Source organism: Medicago truncatula, chromosome 5 (genome assembly GCF_003473485.1).
Source record: "Medicago truncatula cultivar Jemalong A17 chromosome 5, MtrunA17r5.0-ANR, whole genome shotgun sequence".
NCBI classification, from domain to species: Eukaryota; Viridiplantae; Streptophyta; class Magnoliopsida; order Fabales; family Fabaceae; genus Medicago; species Medicago truncatula.
In genome coordinates this window covers 42,837,980-42,856,319 of record NC_053046.1, presented here as the reverse complement: position 1 = coordinate 42,856,319, position 18,340 = coordinate 42,837,980, and the positions used below count along the sequence as shown (strand labels likewise).

At 35.7% G+C, this 18,340-nt stretch overlaps 3 protein-coding genes across 3 annotated transcripts; 1 reads left to right on the top strand and 2 right to left on the bottom strand.

The window, feature by feature from the left end:
• Positions 1-3,942: 3,942 nt before the first annotated feature.
• LOC120580714 (uncharacterized) lies at positions 3,943-8,380 on the top strand. Its single transcript, XM_039834827.1, has 3 exons — positions 3,943-4,633; positions 5,625-5,818; positions 6,930-8,380. The coding sequence occupies exons 1-3, from the start codon at positions 4,243-4,245 to the stop codon at positions 6,990-6,992; spliced, it is 648 nt and encodes a 215-aa protein (XP_039690761.1). The 5' UTR covers positions 3,943-4,242; the 3' UTR covers positions 6,993-8,380.
• A 133-nt stretch (positions 8,381-8,513) lies between these two features.
• LOC11433261 (cytochrome P450 71D11) lies at positions 8,514-11,172 on the bottom strand. Its single transcript, XM_003617724.4, has 2 exons — positions 10,239-11,172; positions 8,514-9,612 (listed from the first exon to the last, which is right to left on the bottom strand). The coding sequence occupies exons 1-2, from the start codon at positions 11,136-11,138 to the stop codon at positions 9,004-9,006; spliced, it is 1,509 nt and encodes a 502-aa protein (XP_003617772.1). The 5' UTR covers positions 11,139-11,172; the 3' UTR covers positions 8,514-9,003.
• A 5,040-nt stretch (positions 11,173-16,212) lies between these two features.
• Positions 16,213-18,340, bottom strand: LOC11426011 (cytochrome P450 71D11). Its single transcript, XM_003617721.4, has 2 exons — positions 17,438-18,340; positions 16,213-17,147 (listed from the first exon to the last, which is right to left on the bottom strand). Exons 1-2 carry the CDS (start codon positions 18,338-18,340, stop codon positions 16,539-16,541), a joined length of 1,512 nt encoding a protein of 503 aa, XP_003617769.1. The 3' UTR covers positions 16,213-16,538.

Sequence of the window (18,340 nt, the reverse complement as noted above, 5' to 3'; positions counted from 1 at the left end):
ATAGGTATTCGGTTCGTGGAACTTATAGAGTTTTAACATCCACTGACGAACCCGTGGCAAATGGTGCAACACAAATGTATAACACAAGTTGGTTCCTTCCAAAGTTTCTTTATTGGCTAAAGTGCATTTTTCACCCTTTAAGTTTTAAAAAGTTGCGATTTTGGCCCCCTAAGAAAAAAAATTACAAAAGTGACCCCATGTTTAGGGAAATATGCTCTTTTGACCCCATAACATAAGGGAAATATGATTTTTTGACTCTTTATTTTCTCAAAAAATTGCGATTATGGCCCCTTTTTTGGGACACGTGGCATCTTCTTAGCAATTTTGGGACGAAATGGGTCAAAATTGTAATTTTTTTAATGAGGAGTCAAAATTGCAATATTTTAAAATTTAGGGGTCGAAAAATGTAGTTTAACCTTCTTTATTTGCTTAGAAAGCGAGATATGCTTGCTTAGGCACACGCCCAAATAAATGTATTTGAGCGCACACAAAAAATCATTAAAAAATAAAAAATAAGAAAAAAATTGAATATTGTCAATTGACATGACTAAATTCTTTTTCTTTAATTTTTTCATTTTATATGAGGGTGTGTCTAACGAGTTCAGATCCTCTCCATTTGGAGAGTAAATGGCCATCTCCCTTTACTTTCATATCCAACTGACATGTGGTTTAAATGAAAATCAATGGCTCAGATTTAATAATCAACTTAAATCATTTATTTTAAAAATTAAAAATTGAATTTTTTCAGATCCTATCCTCTCTCATCATCTTCGTAAAACGCTTTTCCCTTCTTCCCTAGAAACCATTTCTCTTCTTCTTCTTCTTCTTCTTCATGATATCGGCCATAAAACATGGTTCCTTTCATCTGCACGAGACTCACCGGACGATGGAGGTCGCTCAAGTGTCTTGTCAATTCTTTGTCGTTGTCGTAAAATTCCACCACGGGGTTCTTGATGGTGTAGTGATTGTTAATCGCGACGGCAGAAGAACAGGTCGGTGGTAAGCGTAAAACTTCGATTTGGGTTTACAACTAGTGTGGGTCTCATTTTTCCATTGTTATTGCCTCTCTCGTTCATTCCCTCTCTCTATTTTTCTCTATTTTACCTGTGTGGGTTATTGTTGTCGCGTATAAAAGGGGCTGAGATAAATTTGAGTGAATTCAATTTGGATCAATTTTTCTCTATTTTGCCTAATGTATTGATGTAACAGGTGTTTAACAAGGTAGCTGATTATGAAGCACACCTTTTAGTTAACTTGATGTAAGAAGATGGATTAAGGGATTAGAAGACTGATTCCAGCATAATTTGGAAGAAGACAAGAAAGGAGAAGACTACTATATACAGTGGCGTTGTCAGGACCTTGACTTAGGGGGTGCAAATTTTTAAATTTTGATTAATAAACTAGTTCAACCGTTAATTTTATCAAACATTACAAATCCAATTAGTTAACTTATCGGCTATCTGCTATCAGGTAAAAATTAACTTATTTGCTTTCCACTATACATTCATTTGCTACAATCTAATTTATCCAATATCTACTATTTTTACCAAACAGAGTCTTAACAATTATCGTCAAACTGTAACATAGTTATTGTATATAAATAAATAAATGTGGCGAGAATCAAACATATCCACCACTCTATTTTAATCATAAAGGAATGCTGATATGTAAACTAAGTCACATGTTCATTCCTCCCTACGCCCTTTTATTTGTTGAAAACAGTTGGGATTCATGTGGAGAACAGTTAACAATCAAAAAAACTGACTGCCAGCGAAAAGGACAAGAGATGGTGAGAGAATTTGGTGATACAACCTTTGGATGAAGTGTGACAAAATGTGAAAAATTGAGCTGAACTAGTGCAATGGTAATTATCCAGGGGATGCAAATTAGAAATAAGTAGGAAATTTGGTATAATTATCAAGAAGTCAGGGTGCGCAGCTGCACCCTCTCAAGTACATATGGCTCCGCCACTGACTATATACTATAGAAGAATTGGAGTTATAGATGTAGTGAATTGTAATCAAACATAGGACTATTGATTTGGAGTATAGGGTCTGTTTGCTGCTAGTTTAAGCTATGGTTTTGTAACTTGTTACTGTCACAGCTGAGGTGTTTATTTGTAATGTTGTATTTGGTTGCGGTGTTCCGTCTATATGCGGCACCTATTATTAATAAATTTTTCTGAATTCAATGTCCTGAATTGTGTTGCTGTGTTGTAGTGAATATATTTGTTAAGCAATTTTGCAATTGAACATAAAGCTAAACTCATTGTATCTATTGATCTTGTGTGAATTCAAATATATTTGTTAAGTATAAGGCTAAACTAACTTGTGAACAAACCAAAAAACAGCCACATGACGCAAAAAAGACTTGTAGCTGTTGGTTTTATATGACATACATACACAGCAGAAAATTGAAAAGCATAAGCATAAGGCACTAACAGCTGCTGTCATGCAGCCATCTGTCACGCCCAAACAGCCAAAAACAAAGCCGAACAAGCCCCTAAAACCAAACCCAGCGAGGCACTAACAAACCAAGGAGGGAGCAGCCTACAGGGACATATCCCAACTGCTGTACCAGCAGCCACCAGCACCAAAACTGACGCCAAAACAGTCTCAAAAATTGACAGACCAGCTGCGGAAAAAATTATATGACATGCATAATACACAGCAGAAAATTGACAGCAGAAAATGCAATTGTATAACATACATACACATCAGAAATAACAACATAAAACTAAAATAACACCTCTGAAATGCTTTTAAACAACAGATGTTTCACATCAGCAAATGGTTCAAACCAGTACATCATTTAATCTAGTAAATTTTGTCTAAAGCTTGTGCTAGAAATGCATTACATGTCCCCCAAAAAATGACTGAGAAAAGTCTCACAAAAATTGAAATTCAAAGCAAACATTCTAAGTGTCTTAAGATCTTCATCTTCATATCTTGCAGAAATAATCAAAAGAAGTTGAACATCCCTAAAGTGTTAACTTGGTCTGCATTGACATGTTGATTTGCATTTCCATGTTGACTTCCACCTACATATTCATTTAAATTCAGATGCAGACTTGCACTGACATGTTGGCACTCGAAAAATTGTATGCAGCCAAGAATCGTCAGGAACATTATGCTCAACAAGCAAACCATCCCATGCACTCAAAAACTCACTTTCCTCTTCATGTAAATCGATGCATGCTTCAAAATCTAAGCAGAATTTAGGACTCCTTTGATACAGATGATTTACATGTCTTAGAGCATTTTCTCTGATATGCCAAGTGCATAATTCATGAAATGTTTCTGGCATAGTTAAAGAAATAGCCTTAGCCATTGCAGCATCTTGATCAGTGAGAATTGTTTTAGGTTTTTTTCCACTCATTGCTTTGATAAATGTTTCAAATAACCATTGATAAAGCATACATGAGCCAAAGCGACGATGTGGAAAGCGTCGGAGTGAGATAGAATGACAAATTGTAGAGAAAGATGGAGATACAGGTTAGCAACTCTGCACTGATGAAGAAGAGTGAATTTTGGAAACTCTGAAATTGAAGGAGAGTGATTTTTGCACTGATGAAGGAAATTTATTTTTCCTGGAAACTCTACACTCCTTTCCCGCGTGTGTTTCTTCAATTCCTTTTTTAATTATTTATTAATATGAAAAAAATAAATTTAAATCTGAGCCATTGATTTTCATTTAAACCACATGTCAGTTGGATATGAAAGTAAAGGGAGATGGCCATAAATTTTTCCATTTGTTGCAATTTGGAGAGAGATAGACACAAAAAATAAGTGGTGGGTCTCATCACTAGGTGGGTCCCACCATCATTAATTATTTTTTACTTCTTATGTGTCTTTATCTCTCTAAATGGAGGAAATGGAGAGGGAAATAAATGGAGAAGATTTTAACTTATTAATTTGTGATTGTGTCCATAAAATATTTCTCCTCGGAAGCCACACTTTACTCTTCCCTCTGTTTCTATACGTTGACAGTGGTTGCTTCTGCTTCATCTTCTTCTTCTTCTGCTTCTGCTTCATCTATTTTCATGATTTTGTTTCTGTCTCCTTTCCTTCCTCATATTCTTTCATACCCACCATTTTCATCAAAACCCACCAACTTTTCGTGAAACCCATTTTCTGTTAAACCCCATTTCCCCTAAAGTTTGCATCTTTAAGGCTTCTCATGTAACATAAACCCAAAATCGAACCTGGGTTGTGTTCAAATGACCATAGAAACTTGGAAGACATGAGCATTCAGGAACTTGTTTCGGTGTCGCGTACAGCGTTTCGGACAGAACAGTTTGATGAACTTGAAAAGGTTTTAGTGAGTAGATATGAGAGACTACACACAGAGATTCTACATTTTCAAGAGAAGTTTGACTTGGAGAGACTGATGAGGTTTCAAGCTGAAGAAGATTTGAGAAAAAGAGAGGAACTATGCGAAAGAGGAAAAAGGGCACAGAGTAATTATGAAACATTGTTGGAGGAAGTTAAGAAAACTAGTTTAGTTGAAGGAGACATCATTAGAGAGCTAAGAAAGAAGAATAATGAATTGGAGTTGGAAGTTTGTGAGCTGAGAAAGTTGAAGCGAAAGTGGGTGGATGATAGCAATGCTGCTCAAGGTGAATCATCATCAGGTATGAGAGTTCTGCATGTATCTCCTATGATTCCTATAAACTATGCATTTTTACAATGCTGCTTTATAAATATCGAATTCAATACAAGTGGTGATCGGATAAATGCTCGTGTAGTTTTTTAGATAGCTTGGCATGGAAATATAATTTTTGGACCAATGAGGGTATTTGTTCTTGGTTGTTAGTAATTAAATCAAGGACCCGCTGGATTTTTAGGATCTTTCGTAATTAAGTTGTCGTAGTATTTTGTCTATAAAAGGGGATGTAGTTATACCATGAATTTATATATCAATTGATTTGAATGAATGTATAATGTGTCGTTGGTATTTAAACCTTTCTTTCAAATTCTATCTGTAGTATGTATGTTTCGTGTGAATATTTGTGTGTAATTAACTTGTTGGATTGGCAATTGAACCATAATTTGTAATTGTAGTATGACATAACTCAAGAACATAAACTCCTCCCCGCCTAGTTAGCTCGGTTGGTGAGCTAAGGGACGTCGAAGGAGGTTTAAGAAGGAGTTCCCGGATTTGATTCCCGGAAACTAACATTCTCCCTTCTAACAATTGACTAACAACTAACATTTGCCTGTCAAACAAAACAAAGAACATAAATTCATTTAACATTGGGCTATTATGGTCCTAGACAAGATAGCCTTTAATCTGAATTAAATCCCCAACTACAAATCATAAATCATCCTAAGAGAGATGAGTCCTAGAAAATATTAAAAGAGATAAAAAGACTCCTATAGAAGAGATTCAAATCAAATACATAAGGTTTGCATCAATATTCACCCATCCACAACACATGAAAATCCATGCTTATGCAGTCTAGAAGTAAGCATTGATTCTTGACACACATTTAAAATTTCTGACCTTAATGCTTGTTCTTACCTAAGGAATTGCATTTTGAATAGGAAAAGACAATTCAGTATTATTATAATTATAATTAGTAATTATTTATTTATCCATACAATTAATATATTTCTTATCAGGGACGGTAAGAACTAGAAGAGCTAGGGTTGGGGTTGCCCATTTTGGACGTGGACACTCTATTACCTCTGCATGTAGGGAGTGTGCAGCTAGGCATGCACCTATAGTAGATGAACGACAAGAGAATGACAACGTTCATATCTCACAGGAGGTCATTGTGACAGACAATGTTGTTATCCCTCCATCAGACGTGCAGGTATGATAAATCTCAATTACATCTAGAATTATGGGTGTTAATTTGAATACTTTCCTAGTTAATTGAAGAAATTTAGATGTGGTTGCCCTGTAAAATGTAATTAACTCATTGTTGTCTGTTGCAATGTGAAGTTATGAACTGTTTTATTGTCTTGTGATTTTTGAGTGCACAAACATTGAAGAAGAGCTTAAAAGAATTTTTTTGAAGTCTATAAAGACGTTTGCAAATTGCAAGTCGTCCTGAACTGGGGCTTCCACCTGTGAGCTTAGGGCACGTTCCAAACGTGTTTGGGCTCATTCTGGAGCACTTAACCGCATTTTTACTTGCTCTGTACTGACTTGGCCGCATTGAAGTGCCTCTTTGCATGCTTAGCGCACATGCTGGACGTGCTGAGTGCAGTAGTTGGTGATTGAGGTGGTTTTTTTATTTGAGTTTTTGTTTTGGGCACTAGGCGCAGGAGGGACGCGCTGGGGTTCTGCTGCATGGCCTCAGTTTTTGAAGTTCATTCTTTCTAAGTTTAAACTATTTTCTCCTCCCTCTCTTAAGCAAACCCTTCTTCCTCCTCAACCCAGGCAAAGATTCTGACCACCTCATGCCCAATGTCGCACAACCATTCTCTTTTCCTCTCTTCTATCTGATTTCTCTCTCTTTAAGTTTATTCCAATTTCTATGGATATATTACCATTTTTCCTAATGTTTTGAGAGCCGAAGGATGTTTCTTTATTGTTTTTCTTTCCTTCCCACAGTTTGGATGAGATTTTGATGTTGGCTGTCGTGATTATGGTACTTCTGTTTGCAATGCTTTCAAAAAGAATAGCATATGAGGCATTTGTGTTATGCATCCAACTATTTCAGGAAAGGTCACAACCAAGTTAGTAACTTATGTTTTAAAAAATGGGTAGGGTGACTACTTCTTAAATGTTAATCATTGTTGAATTTGTTGGGTCAAAATAACAAAAAGTCAGTATTATTATTCATGATGCACGAGTATGATGAAATGGTTTGTTATTTTATTTGTGACTGGGGCATGCTTGTGGGGATGGTTACTTGTTCATAGGTCCTTGTTCTAACTTTCGATGCTATGCATGTTTGTTCTTGACTGTTTTTGTAGGAACAAATGGCAAGCCAAAACAAAGCAAAGATAAAAAAAGGTTGCCACCAACGTCTCGTCTAAGCTCTTTTGACAATTTTCACTTCATATCATTGGTCCATCAAGAGCACTATTCGAAGTTTCTGGCCAACAAAAAGTTTGTATTAGAAAAAAAATTCCAGTTGGAAGGGTACAAATTCTCAGATATTCAGGAAATGATAGTGACCAGAGGATGGGGGGATCTGACAACATTTGCAAAAGAGGCTAGTGCCCATTAGCTAAAGAGTTCTTTGCAAATGCATATCTGGGTCCTGCTAAAGAAGATGGGAACTATAAGAATGATTTGATGAAATTCACTAGTTTTGTCAGAGGCAAGATGGTGCCATTTCATGAGAAAATTATCAATCGATTGTTTGGGCTAGAGAACTATGAGCAGTGTTCATTTGAAGCAAGAAAGGCAAAGGGATCTAACATTGATCATCAGGAGATTCTTAGTACTCTGTGCAGGCCCGAGGCCGATTGGATTAGGAAGAAAGATGGAACACCAATAAAACTTAACTCTTCTGACCTGACACCCATTGCTAAAGCATGGGAAACATTTATTTTGCATACCTTGCTTCCGAGTTCAAATGTGTCAGACTTGCCCCTTCAGAAAGCAACCTTGATAACTGCAATCCTTAAGGGCGAACCAGTCAATGTCGTCCGTCTCCTAGCAAATGACCTTTCGGCCACAGCGAACTGTTCCTCTCCCAAGAGCTACATCAACCATATACATCGTTGATCAATAAGCTTTGTGAAAGGGTGAGGGTGTACCATGAAAAGAATGAGGAAATTGTGAAGCCGGCTGGGCCAGTCACCGTGAAATGGATAGAAAAAACATCCATTATAACATAAATGACATAATGTAGTTGAAAAGGTATTCTTGTAACTAGTGAAATAGTAGCCCAGTGTTGGTTATGATACTGAACATGGAACTGTACTCGAGAGTAAAAAAATGTGCAACTAAAATAACATTCCTTTTTGAATCGAGACCAAACACATTGCTAGAGTTACTTTTAGAATCACCTAATGAGCCATTTGATTTGTATGTATCTGGACTTAAAGGATGGGACCTTGTGGTTGAATTATATATATATATTCTGGTTTGACAAAGACGATGATTCAAATTTTTTATTCATATCAGAAAACTTGCTCATTGAATTGACACCCAAGGTATTATGCCTATGGCTCTTTTTCTTTGAAATGGTTTCTTGTGAACACTTGGTTGGGTATATATGCCCTGATTAGAGTTGAATCTGGTATTTCACCGAGGGTTATTCCGGTTTCCCTAACTTGGTACTCTACAACTGATATCAGATGGTGGTGTTTTAAAGTTATTTGTCTCAAACATGCTTTTGCTGCATTATCCTTCAGCATGTTTTGTTGACTATCCATTGGTTGTATTAAAAAAAGAAAAAGAAAAAGAAAAGGAATCCATAAGTAGTTTGATTAGTCAATATTTTCATTTGTATCTATGGCTAAAATCAACCCTGAATGATGCATAGAGACCATTTACAACTTAACTAAAATTCTGAACTGAACAGACAATGGATTTGCACATGAAGAAATGATAAGAGGTACGCAACCATTTCTTCATCAATACCATTTCATCTACATAATAAAAGTAACACGATTAATAAAGTATATCTGAAATACACAGTACCATGACATAAACTTGGATGAATTTAGGTTCAAAATATTATCTATCACAATTCTTAACTTTTCCAATCCAACAGAACATCACATAATCCAACAGAACATCAGATACATCAAAATCCAGATATATATTCACTTCCACCACAATACATTCACTACCAGAAATCCAACGACAATGTCTGGTTGGTTGACTAACCAGTTAGAATTGTAGTGGGTTCTGTCTATAGTGCATGTTCAAATTGTATTCCTCATTTTGTTTCTTAAAGTTTCCATTCCTCAAAATGCAAATTTCTTCCACGTTTGACATAAGTAACCTAGAAAGCCTCACACATAGCAAATTTTGTCACCACATTTTCTCCCCTGTTGCATGCACTTATGTTTAATCAATGTTGTGTCTTACTCAAGGATTGTAAGGAATTGGAATTACAAATAGATCACTTTTTCTTTTCACTGTAGCGCCAAAGGATTCAGTCATGTCAAAATTTTCATGAGTGGTTCCAGAGGGGAGTTTCCAATCAAAAGAATACAGCAACTGTGCAAGAGGAAGTTCTATACTAGATGCAGCAAAAGAGATTCCAGGACACATTCTCTTTCCTGCACCAAAAGGTATGAACTCAAAATTAGACCCTCTGAAATCAATTGAAGAATCCAAGAACCTCTCTGGATAAAACTTTTCTCCTTCAATCCAATACTTTTGGTCTCTTCCAATTGCCCATGCATTCACAAACACTTGTGTTCCAGCTGGTATTGTGTATCCATTTATCTCACAAGTTTCAATACACTCTCTAGGAAAGACAGGATTAGGAGGATGCACTCTTAATGTTTCTTTAATAACTGCTTTTAGATATTTCAGTTCTTGAAGATCTTTTTCATCAACATATCCTCTGCTACCAAAAGCTTGTCTAACTTCTTCTTGAGCCTTTTTCATTACTCTAGGGTTTTTCAGCATTTCTGAGAAAGCCCATTGTATAGTTAAGGATGATGTCTCACTTCCACCAATAAGCATAGTCTGCACTAGGAGAGTGAGATCTCATAAAACAAGAGTCAAGTTAAATACCAATATTTGTTATTCAAGATTCTTTTAAAATACATATTACATTAATTTGTCTTAAATTAATTGTCACGTTTTGAGTATTTCGCAGCCTCAAGTTATTTGTTATATTAAATAAAATACCAATATAGCACTTTTATTTTTTTCTTTCTAATGTCATCCTTATTTATTGAAGTGGTTGCAAGTATACATGTACTTGCACAATATTAGAAACTAGGGTTTAGTATGTTTAAGTGGTCCTTGAGAATGCTCTCAAGAGGGGTATTTATAAGCCTGTTATGGGCTTGATTTTTTGTGACTTAAGTCCCAAACAACGAGGGCTTTTAAGTCTTTCTGCCGAGCTCTAGAGGCTTCTAGAAGCTGACTGAGGCGGCGCCCCTGGAAGGGCGCGCCTAGGCCTTGAGGCCCTTTGGGGAGGGCGTTCAAGCCTTTAGGAGGAGGGCTTTTAGGCCCTTCTGGAGGGTCTTTAAACCCTTAGGAATGTATTGACGGTTCAATACCATACCATAAGTTAATAATTACTCCCAATTCATCAAAGGATAACATAGAAAAAAACCCAAAAAATATCATTATAAAAAAATAACCTGAATAACGGCTTTAATGTTGTTGATTGTCAAATGAAATCCATCAGGATTAGAAGCATCATGTTTGAGATTCAAAAGATAGGACAAAAGACTTCCATCTTCACTCGTCTTTTTTGTTACTTTGTTGTTGATGATATTTTGAAGAAACATATCACCACTTCTATGCAATCTCTTCAATTTATGCACCATTCCACTAATCACATGTAGCCAATGCTGGGAGGGAAACAAATTATGAATACTGAAACTCTCAGCCACAGACATAGATTCCTTCATGAACAAGATATATGCTTCATTGTCCTTACAATTATCACCAAAAGATGCCCTTGAAGTGATGCTATATGTCAAAGATAAAATTTCATCTGTAAGGTTGATGGTAGATCCAGTGTTAATAGAAATATATCTAATTAATTTCGACACCTCTTCCTCTCGAATTGATTGGTATGATCTCACACGTTTAACACTCAACAGCTCCAATGTGCATATTTTGCGTAGCTGCCTCCAATACTCTCCATAGGGGGAAAAAGCAATGTCAGTGCAACCATAAGAAACAATTTCTAAACCAAGAGAGCGTGGTCTTTGCGGAAATGTGATTTCATTTGTTTTCAACACCTCTTTGGCAATTTCTTTTGAAGAGACCACTATGGCTGAAGTCTCTCCAAGTTTTAGGTGCATGAGAGGACCATATTTTTGGGACAATTCTCTCATGCTGTGGTGGGGCAGGGAGCCAATCATGTGATGTATGCTTCCAATGATTGGTAGCTTCCAAGGACCTGGAGGAAGCTTTGAGGTTGTATTATTATCACTGCTTTTACTTTTGAGTCTCTTTCCTACATTGAGGATCAAACACTTTAAGACTATAAGACTCAAAAGAATGGAGAACCATAAGAAATTATTCTCCATTTGGAAAGGTAAGTGTTGTTGGAATAATTAGGGCTTATCATCTCAGTCCAAATTTATAACGGCTGAGTGTCTAACAGGTTGCCTTTATTTTTGGGTCCACACATTATTCTATATGATTCTTGATGATTGGAAATACATATTAATTATACTACTCGTTGATTGCAAGTTAGTTTTTTAATTTGAGTCACTAACTGCAATACAGTTTAAACTTGCATAACATGAATATATATTTATTCCTTAAAAAAAATGAATATATATTTATATTCCTTAAAAAAAAAAAATGAATATTTTTATTTGTTATGCTTCACGGGGTATGGTTTAATTAATATCAGGATATGTTAGACTATAATAATTTATTAATTTAGTTGACTCTTGGATCTCAACAAGATCTCAACCCACGAAGCAAACATATATTATCATATCATCATACACGCACGGATGATTTTAAAGCATCTTATATAGTCTGGAATTAATGGAGCATATAAATGTAGTTATCTATTTTATCAATATTATAAAATGATCTCTGAATTGCAAAATTTTAACCAAATTTCTCTCCCTGTCAGGTTTTGTTATCATAGCCATCCACAACATGATTCATTATCAACTTAATATTATTACTATTTGCAAATTGTAAACAATATATATGAGGCTGGTTTCATTTAAAATTTCAGAATCCAAATGTTACTTTAAGAATATATAATGAAATATAATAAATAGCTCAATTATAACTGAAGACCCATATATTATACATTATTGAACACAAATATCAATAGATGAGCAAATCTAATTATCATTTTCCAATGTCATAAATCATTTTAGAATATTTCATATAGAGGGCCAACTTGATACCCTCCTACCTTTTTAATGAATAAATTGGAACCTGATGATTTAAATTTTTAGAATCCTAACTCAATTGACACAACATGTGAGTATTTATAGAACGTGAAAACACTTGCTAGCAGATTTTGCTGAGGATCGAATCCCAAATTCCCAATAATGTTAAACTTCATAATCCATACAATGGTAAACAAACATTTTGGCATACAGATAGTAAGGTAATATCCAGCAATGGTGCCCTAGCACTGTTGAGATGGGTGGTGACCGTCCAAAAGCCTCATTTTTGGAGGGGCATGAAAAGGTTGTTGAGATTTCAATAGAGAGCGGCAAGGTTTTAATACAATAGATATAGAAAATGAGAGTCGGAGCTTTTCTAGATATGCCACATATATAGAGACAATATTTTTTTTTTGGGTTAAATATGATTTTGGTCCCTGTAAATATACCAACTTTTCGTTTTAGTCCCTCTAAAATTTTCCATCTTCATTTTTGGTCCCTCCTTTAAAGTAAACTCATATGTAGAATTCATATTTGTGAATAAAATTTTGCAGAAAAATTCATAATATTATAAGAATCTCTCCCAAAAAAAATTAGAATTGTTTAACAAAACATAAATTTAATATGAATTTTTATATTTTTTATGGTTAAAAATTCATATTAAATTTATGTTTTGTTTAAAAATTCTAATTTTTTTTGGGAAATATTTTTACAATATTATACACATTTCTGCACAATTTTATTAAAAAATACTAAAATTAACTTAAAAATAGGGACCAAAAGTAGTGATTGAAAATTTTATAGGGACTGAAAGTTGAAGGAAAATTTTAAAGGGACTAAAATGAAAAGTTGGTATATTTATAGGGACCAAAAACATATTTAACCCTTTTTTTTTTAATGGCAAACTATATATATAAATATATAAAAGAAAAAGGTACCAGTACAATAAACACCATCAGAACGTCATCGTGAGCTTAACTCAGTTGGTATGGACAATGCATAATATATGCAAGGTCCGAGTTCAAACACCGACCACCACAAGAACATCTGAAGATGTCAAACAAAAAAAAAAAGGAAAAACACACCCAACAGGAGAAAACACCCGCTGAAACTAAAAAAGGTAGACCCATAACGGCACCACCCAAAGCCCCAATGACAAAAGGGCAAAAAACACCAAAGAGTGGCCAACACCAAGGAGACCGCCCCACTCCTGCGAAGCACCTGCAAAAATAAAAAAACCCAAGAAAAACCCAAGGAACCAGGTCGAGTAAGGATGGGGCAATGAACCCCACCAAACCCCCACACGGCCCCCGAACTACCACCACAAAACCCTACTGCTGCCAACAAAGGACGGGTTGCACCACCACTCATGGTAAGTGCAGGAGCTAGCAGAGCACTTAGCCAGGAACCACTTCCAAGCTAAGAGTTTCGCTCTATCCACCACATACACTTCTCCAAGAGCGCCACCAGAAAAAATCAAGTCATTTTGGGACGTCCAAATGGTCCAAATGACAGCATGCCAAACCAGAAGCAGACCTAACCTAACTCTATTTCCCCCTCCCAATCTCGTATACTAATATCTTATTTATAAAATTATTTGGAGAGATTACCAACTTCTTTCATACGAGGGCGAAGAGGACAATCAGTTGTGGACTCCAAAAAAATATACCACCAAATGAACCAACATGCATGGAGAAGTACTATGACCTTTTTTTTATGGCAAATGAAAGAACCATAACATTGACTTGAGGAAGCGATACACGATTTTGTAGAATCGCAAATATCCTGATGAAATCTAAATACAAAAAAATCGGCATAACCATGTGTTACATGGCTAGCGTTTTGTCGATGAAACTAAACCAACAAGGGAGTATAGGTGCTGATTTAAAGCTTATACAAAATATATTTCTAAGGACAAATATTTAAGGGATTCATGTTCGCACAATCCGAATCACCAAAAGACTCCCCAGAAAATGGATATATCGCATTTCTCGATAACTTAGCATATATTCAACCAAACTATGTCATATACACAAAGCCTTAGTGAATTGAAGAAATTTAGATGGAGTTGAGCCCCGCAAAATGTATTTAAAATCATGGTTGTCTATTTCAATGTGAAGTTGTGATATGTTTTAATGTCTAATGATTTTTGAGTCCACAAACATTGAAGAGGAGATTAAACAAAAGACTTTGAAGTGTTTTTCTAGTACATGTGCGCACAGTGCGCCCAAGTACCCATCCTTGTTCCCGAGCAAATTTTCAAAATCCAAAACAGAAGCTGCAGGTCATCCTGCACTGGAGCACAACACAGATGCGATAAGGAGCCTCCTTGTGTGCTTGCTTGGGGTGCGTTCCAGATGCGCTGGGGCTCATTTTGGTGCTTAAGCACATTTTCACTTGTTCGTTATTGACCTGGCTGCACTGGAATGCCTCTATGCGCGCTTGGAGCGCATATGGGGCGCATGCTGGACGCGCTTGGTACAGGGGTCTGCGGTTGAGGTGCCTTTTTTCCTTTATCAGTTTTTGTTAAGCAAATCTAGACCCTTCTTGCCACCACAGGCTTGCTGGCATAACACTATTCCCTTTTCATCTCTTTAATCACATTTCTCCCTCTATGGATTTGCCTTTTTTTTCTTATGATTTGAGAACTGAAGGACATTTCTTTGTTTTTTTTTTTTATTCTTTCCTTCTCACAATTTGGATGAGATTGTGATGTTGGATATTATGATTATGGTAATGGTGTTTGCAATGTTTTCAAAAAAGAGTAGTATATAAGGCATTTGTGTTTTTGGAAAGGTCACAACCAAGTTAGTAACATTTTTTTTATAAAAAATGGGTATGGTGACTGCTTCTTAAATGTGTATAAGGGTGTGTATTGTTGTTACTTATTGTTGATTTTGTTGGGTTAAAATAGCGAAAACTCAGTCTTATTGTTTTAAGATTATTGTTCATGTTGCATGAGTGTTATGAAATTGTTTTTATTTTATTTTTGAATGAGTATGCTTGTGTGAAGGGGATGATTATTACTTGATCATGCGTACTTGTTCTAACTTTGGATAGTATGGATATTTCAATTTGTTGTCAATTGTTTTTGTAGGGACAAATGACAACTCAAAACAAAGCAAAGAGAAAAAAAGGTCGCCGCTGACACCAAGACCGCTATTCTAAGTTTCTTGCCAGTAAAAAGTTTGTGCTAGAAAAAAAATTCTGTTTGGAAGGGGAAGAATTCTCAGATATTCAAGCAATAGTGGCCAGAGGATGAGTGGAATTGACATAGCTTGCAGAAGAGGCTTGTACAACATTTGCTAAAGAATTGTCTGCAAATGCATATCAGGGTCCTACTAAAGAAGATGGGAACAATAAGAATGATCTAATGCAATTCACTAGTTTTGTGAGAGGGAAGAAGGTTCCATTTCATGATAAAATTATCAATCAATTGTTTGGGCTTGAGAACAATGAGGAGTGTTCCTTTGAAACAAGAAAGACCAAGGGCTCTAACATTGATCATCAGGAGATTCACAGTACTCTGTGTAGGCCCGAGGCCGATTGGGTTAGGAACAATGATGAAACACCATTAAGACTCCACACTTCTAGTCTCACACCCATTGCGAAAGCATGGACAACATTTGTTTTGCATACATTACTCCCATGTTCAAATGCGTCAGAGTTGACCATTCCGAAATCGACCTTGCTGACTGCAATCCTGAAGGGTGAACCAATCAATGTTGGTCGTCTCCTAGCAGAAGACCTTTGGGTCACGGAAAATTCTTCTTCTTCCTCGAGTTGGATCAACCATGCATCATTGATCAACTGATATCAAATAGTAGTGTTTTATTTATTTATTTATTTATTTAATGTTTTTTAATGTATTTGAATCTGATATAGATTTTTACTGCTAGAATTTCGCTGCACTATGGTTCTGAATTTCTTTGCATTCTTTTCTTGTAGCAAAGGCATTTGTCTCAAACATGGTTTTGGTGCATTATCCTTCATCATGAGTAATTTGATTAGTCAATATTTTCATTTGTATCTATGGCCGGAAATAACTGTGTATGATGCATAGAGACCATTTACAACTTAACTAAAATGTTGAATTAAACAGCCAATGGATTTGCACAAGAAAAAATGAGACAAGGTACTCAATTATTTCTTCATTGACAACACATTATTCATCTACAAAATGAAAGTAACACATTCAATGAAGTATATCTGAAATACACAGTGCCATAAAGTTCAAATATTATCACAATTTTTAACTTTTATATGATTTAAAGTTCAAATAAATTCACTTCCACCACAATACATAGACAATAATATTCTAGTTTGCAAGCGAGGGATAGATCTATTGATCACTACCAGAAATGGTTGGTCGACCAACCAGTTAGAATTGTAGTGCATGTTCAAATTGTATTCCTCAGTTTGTTTCTTAAAGTTTCCATTCCTCGAAGTGCAAATTTATTCCACGTTTGACATAAGTAACTTAGAAAGCCTCACACATAGCAAATTTTGACACCACATTTTCTCCCCTGTTGCATACACTTATGTTTAATCAATGTTGTGTCTTACTCAAGGATTGTAAGGAATTGGAATTACAAATAGATCACTTTTTCTTTTCACTGTAGCGCCAAAGGATTCAGTCATGTCAAAATTTTCATGAGTGGTTCCAGAGGGGAGTTTCCAATCAAAAGAATACAGCAACTGTGCAAGAGGAAGTTCTATACTAGATGCAGCAAAAGAGATTCCAGGACACATTCTCTTTCCTGCACCAAAAGGTATGAACTCAAAATTAGACCCTCTGAAATTAATTGGAGAATCCAAGAACCTCTCTGGATAAAACTTTTCTCCTTCAATCCAATATTTTTCGTCTCTTCCAATTGCCCATGAATTCACAAACACTTGTGTTCCAGCTGGTATTGTGTATCCATTTATCTCACAAGTTTCAATACACTCTCTAGGAAAGATAGGATTAGAAGGGTGCAATCTTAAGGTTTCTTTAATAACTGCTTTTAGAAATTTCAGTTTTTGAAGATCTTTTTCATCAACATATCCTCTGCTACCAAAAGCTTGTCTAACTTCTTCTTGAGCCTTTTTCATTACTCTAGGGTTTTTCAGCATTTCTGAGAAAGCCCATTGTATGGTTAAGGATGCTGGCTCACTTCCACCAATAAGCATAGTCTGCACGAGGAGAGTGAGATCTCATAAAGCAAGAGTCAAGTAAATAAAATACCAATATAGCACTTTCTACTTTTTTCTTTCTTTCTGATATCATCCTTATTTATGGAAGTAGTTGCAAGTATACCGTAAGTTAGTAACATTATAATAACGTTTTTTTTTTCCATTGAAAAGTTGTATGACTAATCATTTTTATAAGATGCGAGCATTATTAATCTTATAAAGGCATGCACTATGAGACGAACAAAGTAGCATTATTTGTTACTCAAAAAATATCATTATAAAAAAATAACCTGAATAACGGCTTTAATGTTGTTGATTGTCAAATGAAATCCATCCGGATTAGAAGAGCCATCATGTTTGAGATTCAAAAGATAGGACAAAAGACTTCCATCTTCACTCGTCTTTTTTGTTACTTTGTTGTTGATGATATTTTGAAGAAACATATCACCACTTCTATGCAATCTCTTCAATTTATGCATCATTCCAGTAATCACATGTAGCCAATGCTGGGATGGGAACAAATTATGAATGGTGAAACTCTCAGCCACCGACATAGATTCCTTCATGAACAAGATATATGCTTCTTTGTCCTTACAATTATCACCAAAAGATGCCCTTGAAGCGATGTTATATGTCATAGCTAAAATTTCATCTGTGAAGTTGATTGTAGACCCCTTGTTTATAGAAAGATATCTAATTAATTTTGATACCTCTTCCTCTCGAATTGATTGGAATGATCTCACACGTTTAACACTCAACAGCTCCAATGTGCATATTTTTCGTACCTGCCTCCAATACTCTCCATAGGGTGAAAAGGCAATGTCAGTGCAACCATAAGAAACAATTTCTAGACCAAGAGAACGAGGTCTTTGTGGAAATATGACTTCATTTGTTTTCAACACCTCTTGGGCAATTTCTTTGGAAGAGACCACTATGACTGAAGTCTCTCCAAGTTGTAGGTGCATGAGAGGGCCATATTTTTGGGACAATTCTCTCATTCTGTGGTGGGGTAGGGAGCCAATCAAGTGATGTATGCTTCCAATAATTGGTAGCTTCCAAGGACCTGGAGGAAGATTTGAGGTTGTATTTTTGTCACTGCTTTTACTTTTGAATAACTTTCCCACATTTAGGATCAATAACTTTAAGACTATAAGACTCAAAAGGATGTAGAGCCATAAGAAATTATTCTCCAT

Bases quoted from the DNA above. Each gene is read 5' to 3' on its own strand.
- LOC120580714 (XM_039834827.1), top strand. From the start codon at position 4,243: ATGAGCATTCAGGAACTTGTTTCGGTGTCGCGTACAGCGTTTCGGACA. The intron at 4,634-5,624 runs GTATGAGAGTTC...ATTTCTTATCAG, and splicing joins TCAAGGTGAATCATCATCAG to GGACGGTAAGAACTAGAAGA. The intron at 5,819-6,929 runs GTATGATAAATC...CTGTTTTTGTAG, and splicing joins TCCCTCCATCAGACGTGCAG to GAACAAATGGCAAGCCAAAA.
- LOC11433261 (XM_003617724.4), bottom strand. From the start codon at position 11,138: ATGGAGAATAATTTCTTATGGTTCTCCATTCTTTTGAGTCTTATAGTC. The intron at 9,613-10,238 runs GTTATTTTTTTA...CTCCTAGTGCAG, and splicing joins ACATTAAAGCCGTTATTCAG to ACTATGCTTATTGGTGGAAG.
- LOC11426011 (XM_003617721.4), bottom strand. From the start codon at position 18,340: ATGGAGAATAATTTCTTATGGCTCTACATCCTTTTGAGTCTTATAGTC. The intron at 17,148-17,437 runs GTTATTTTTTTA...CTCCTCGTGCAG, and splicing joins ACATTAAAGCCGTTATTCAG to ACTATGCTTATTGGTGGAAG.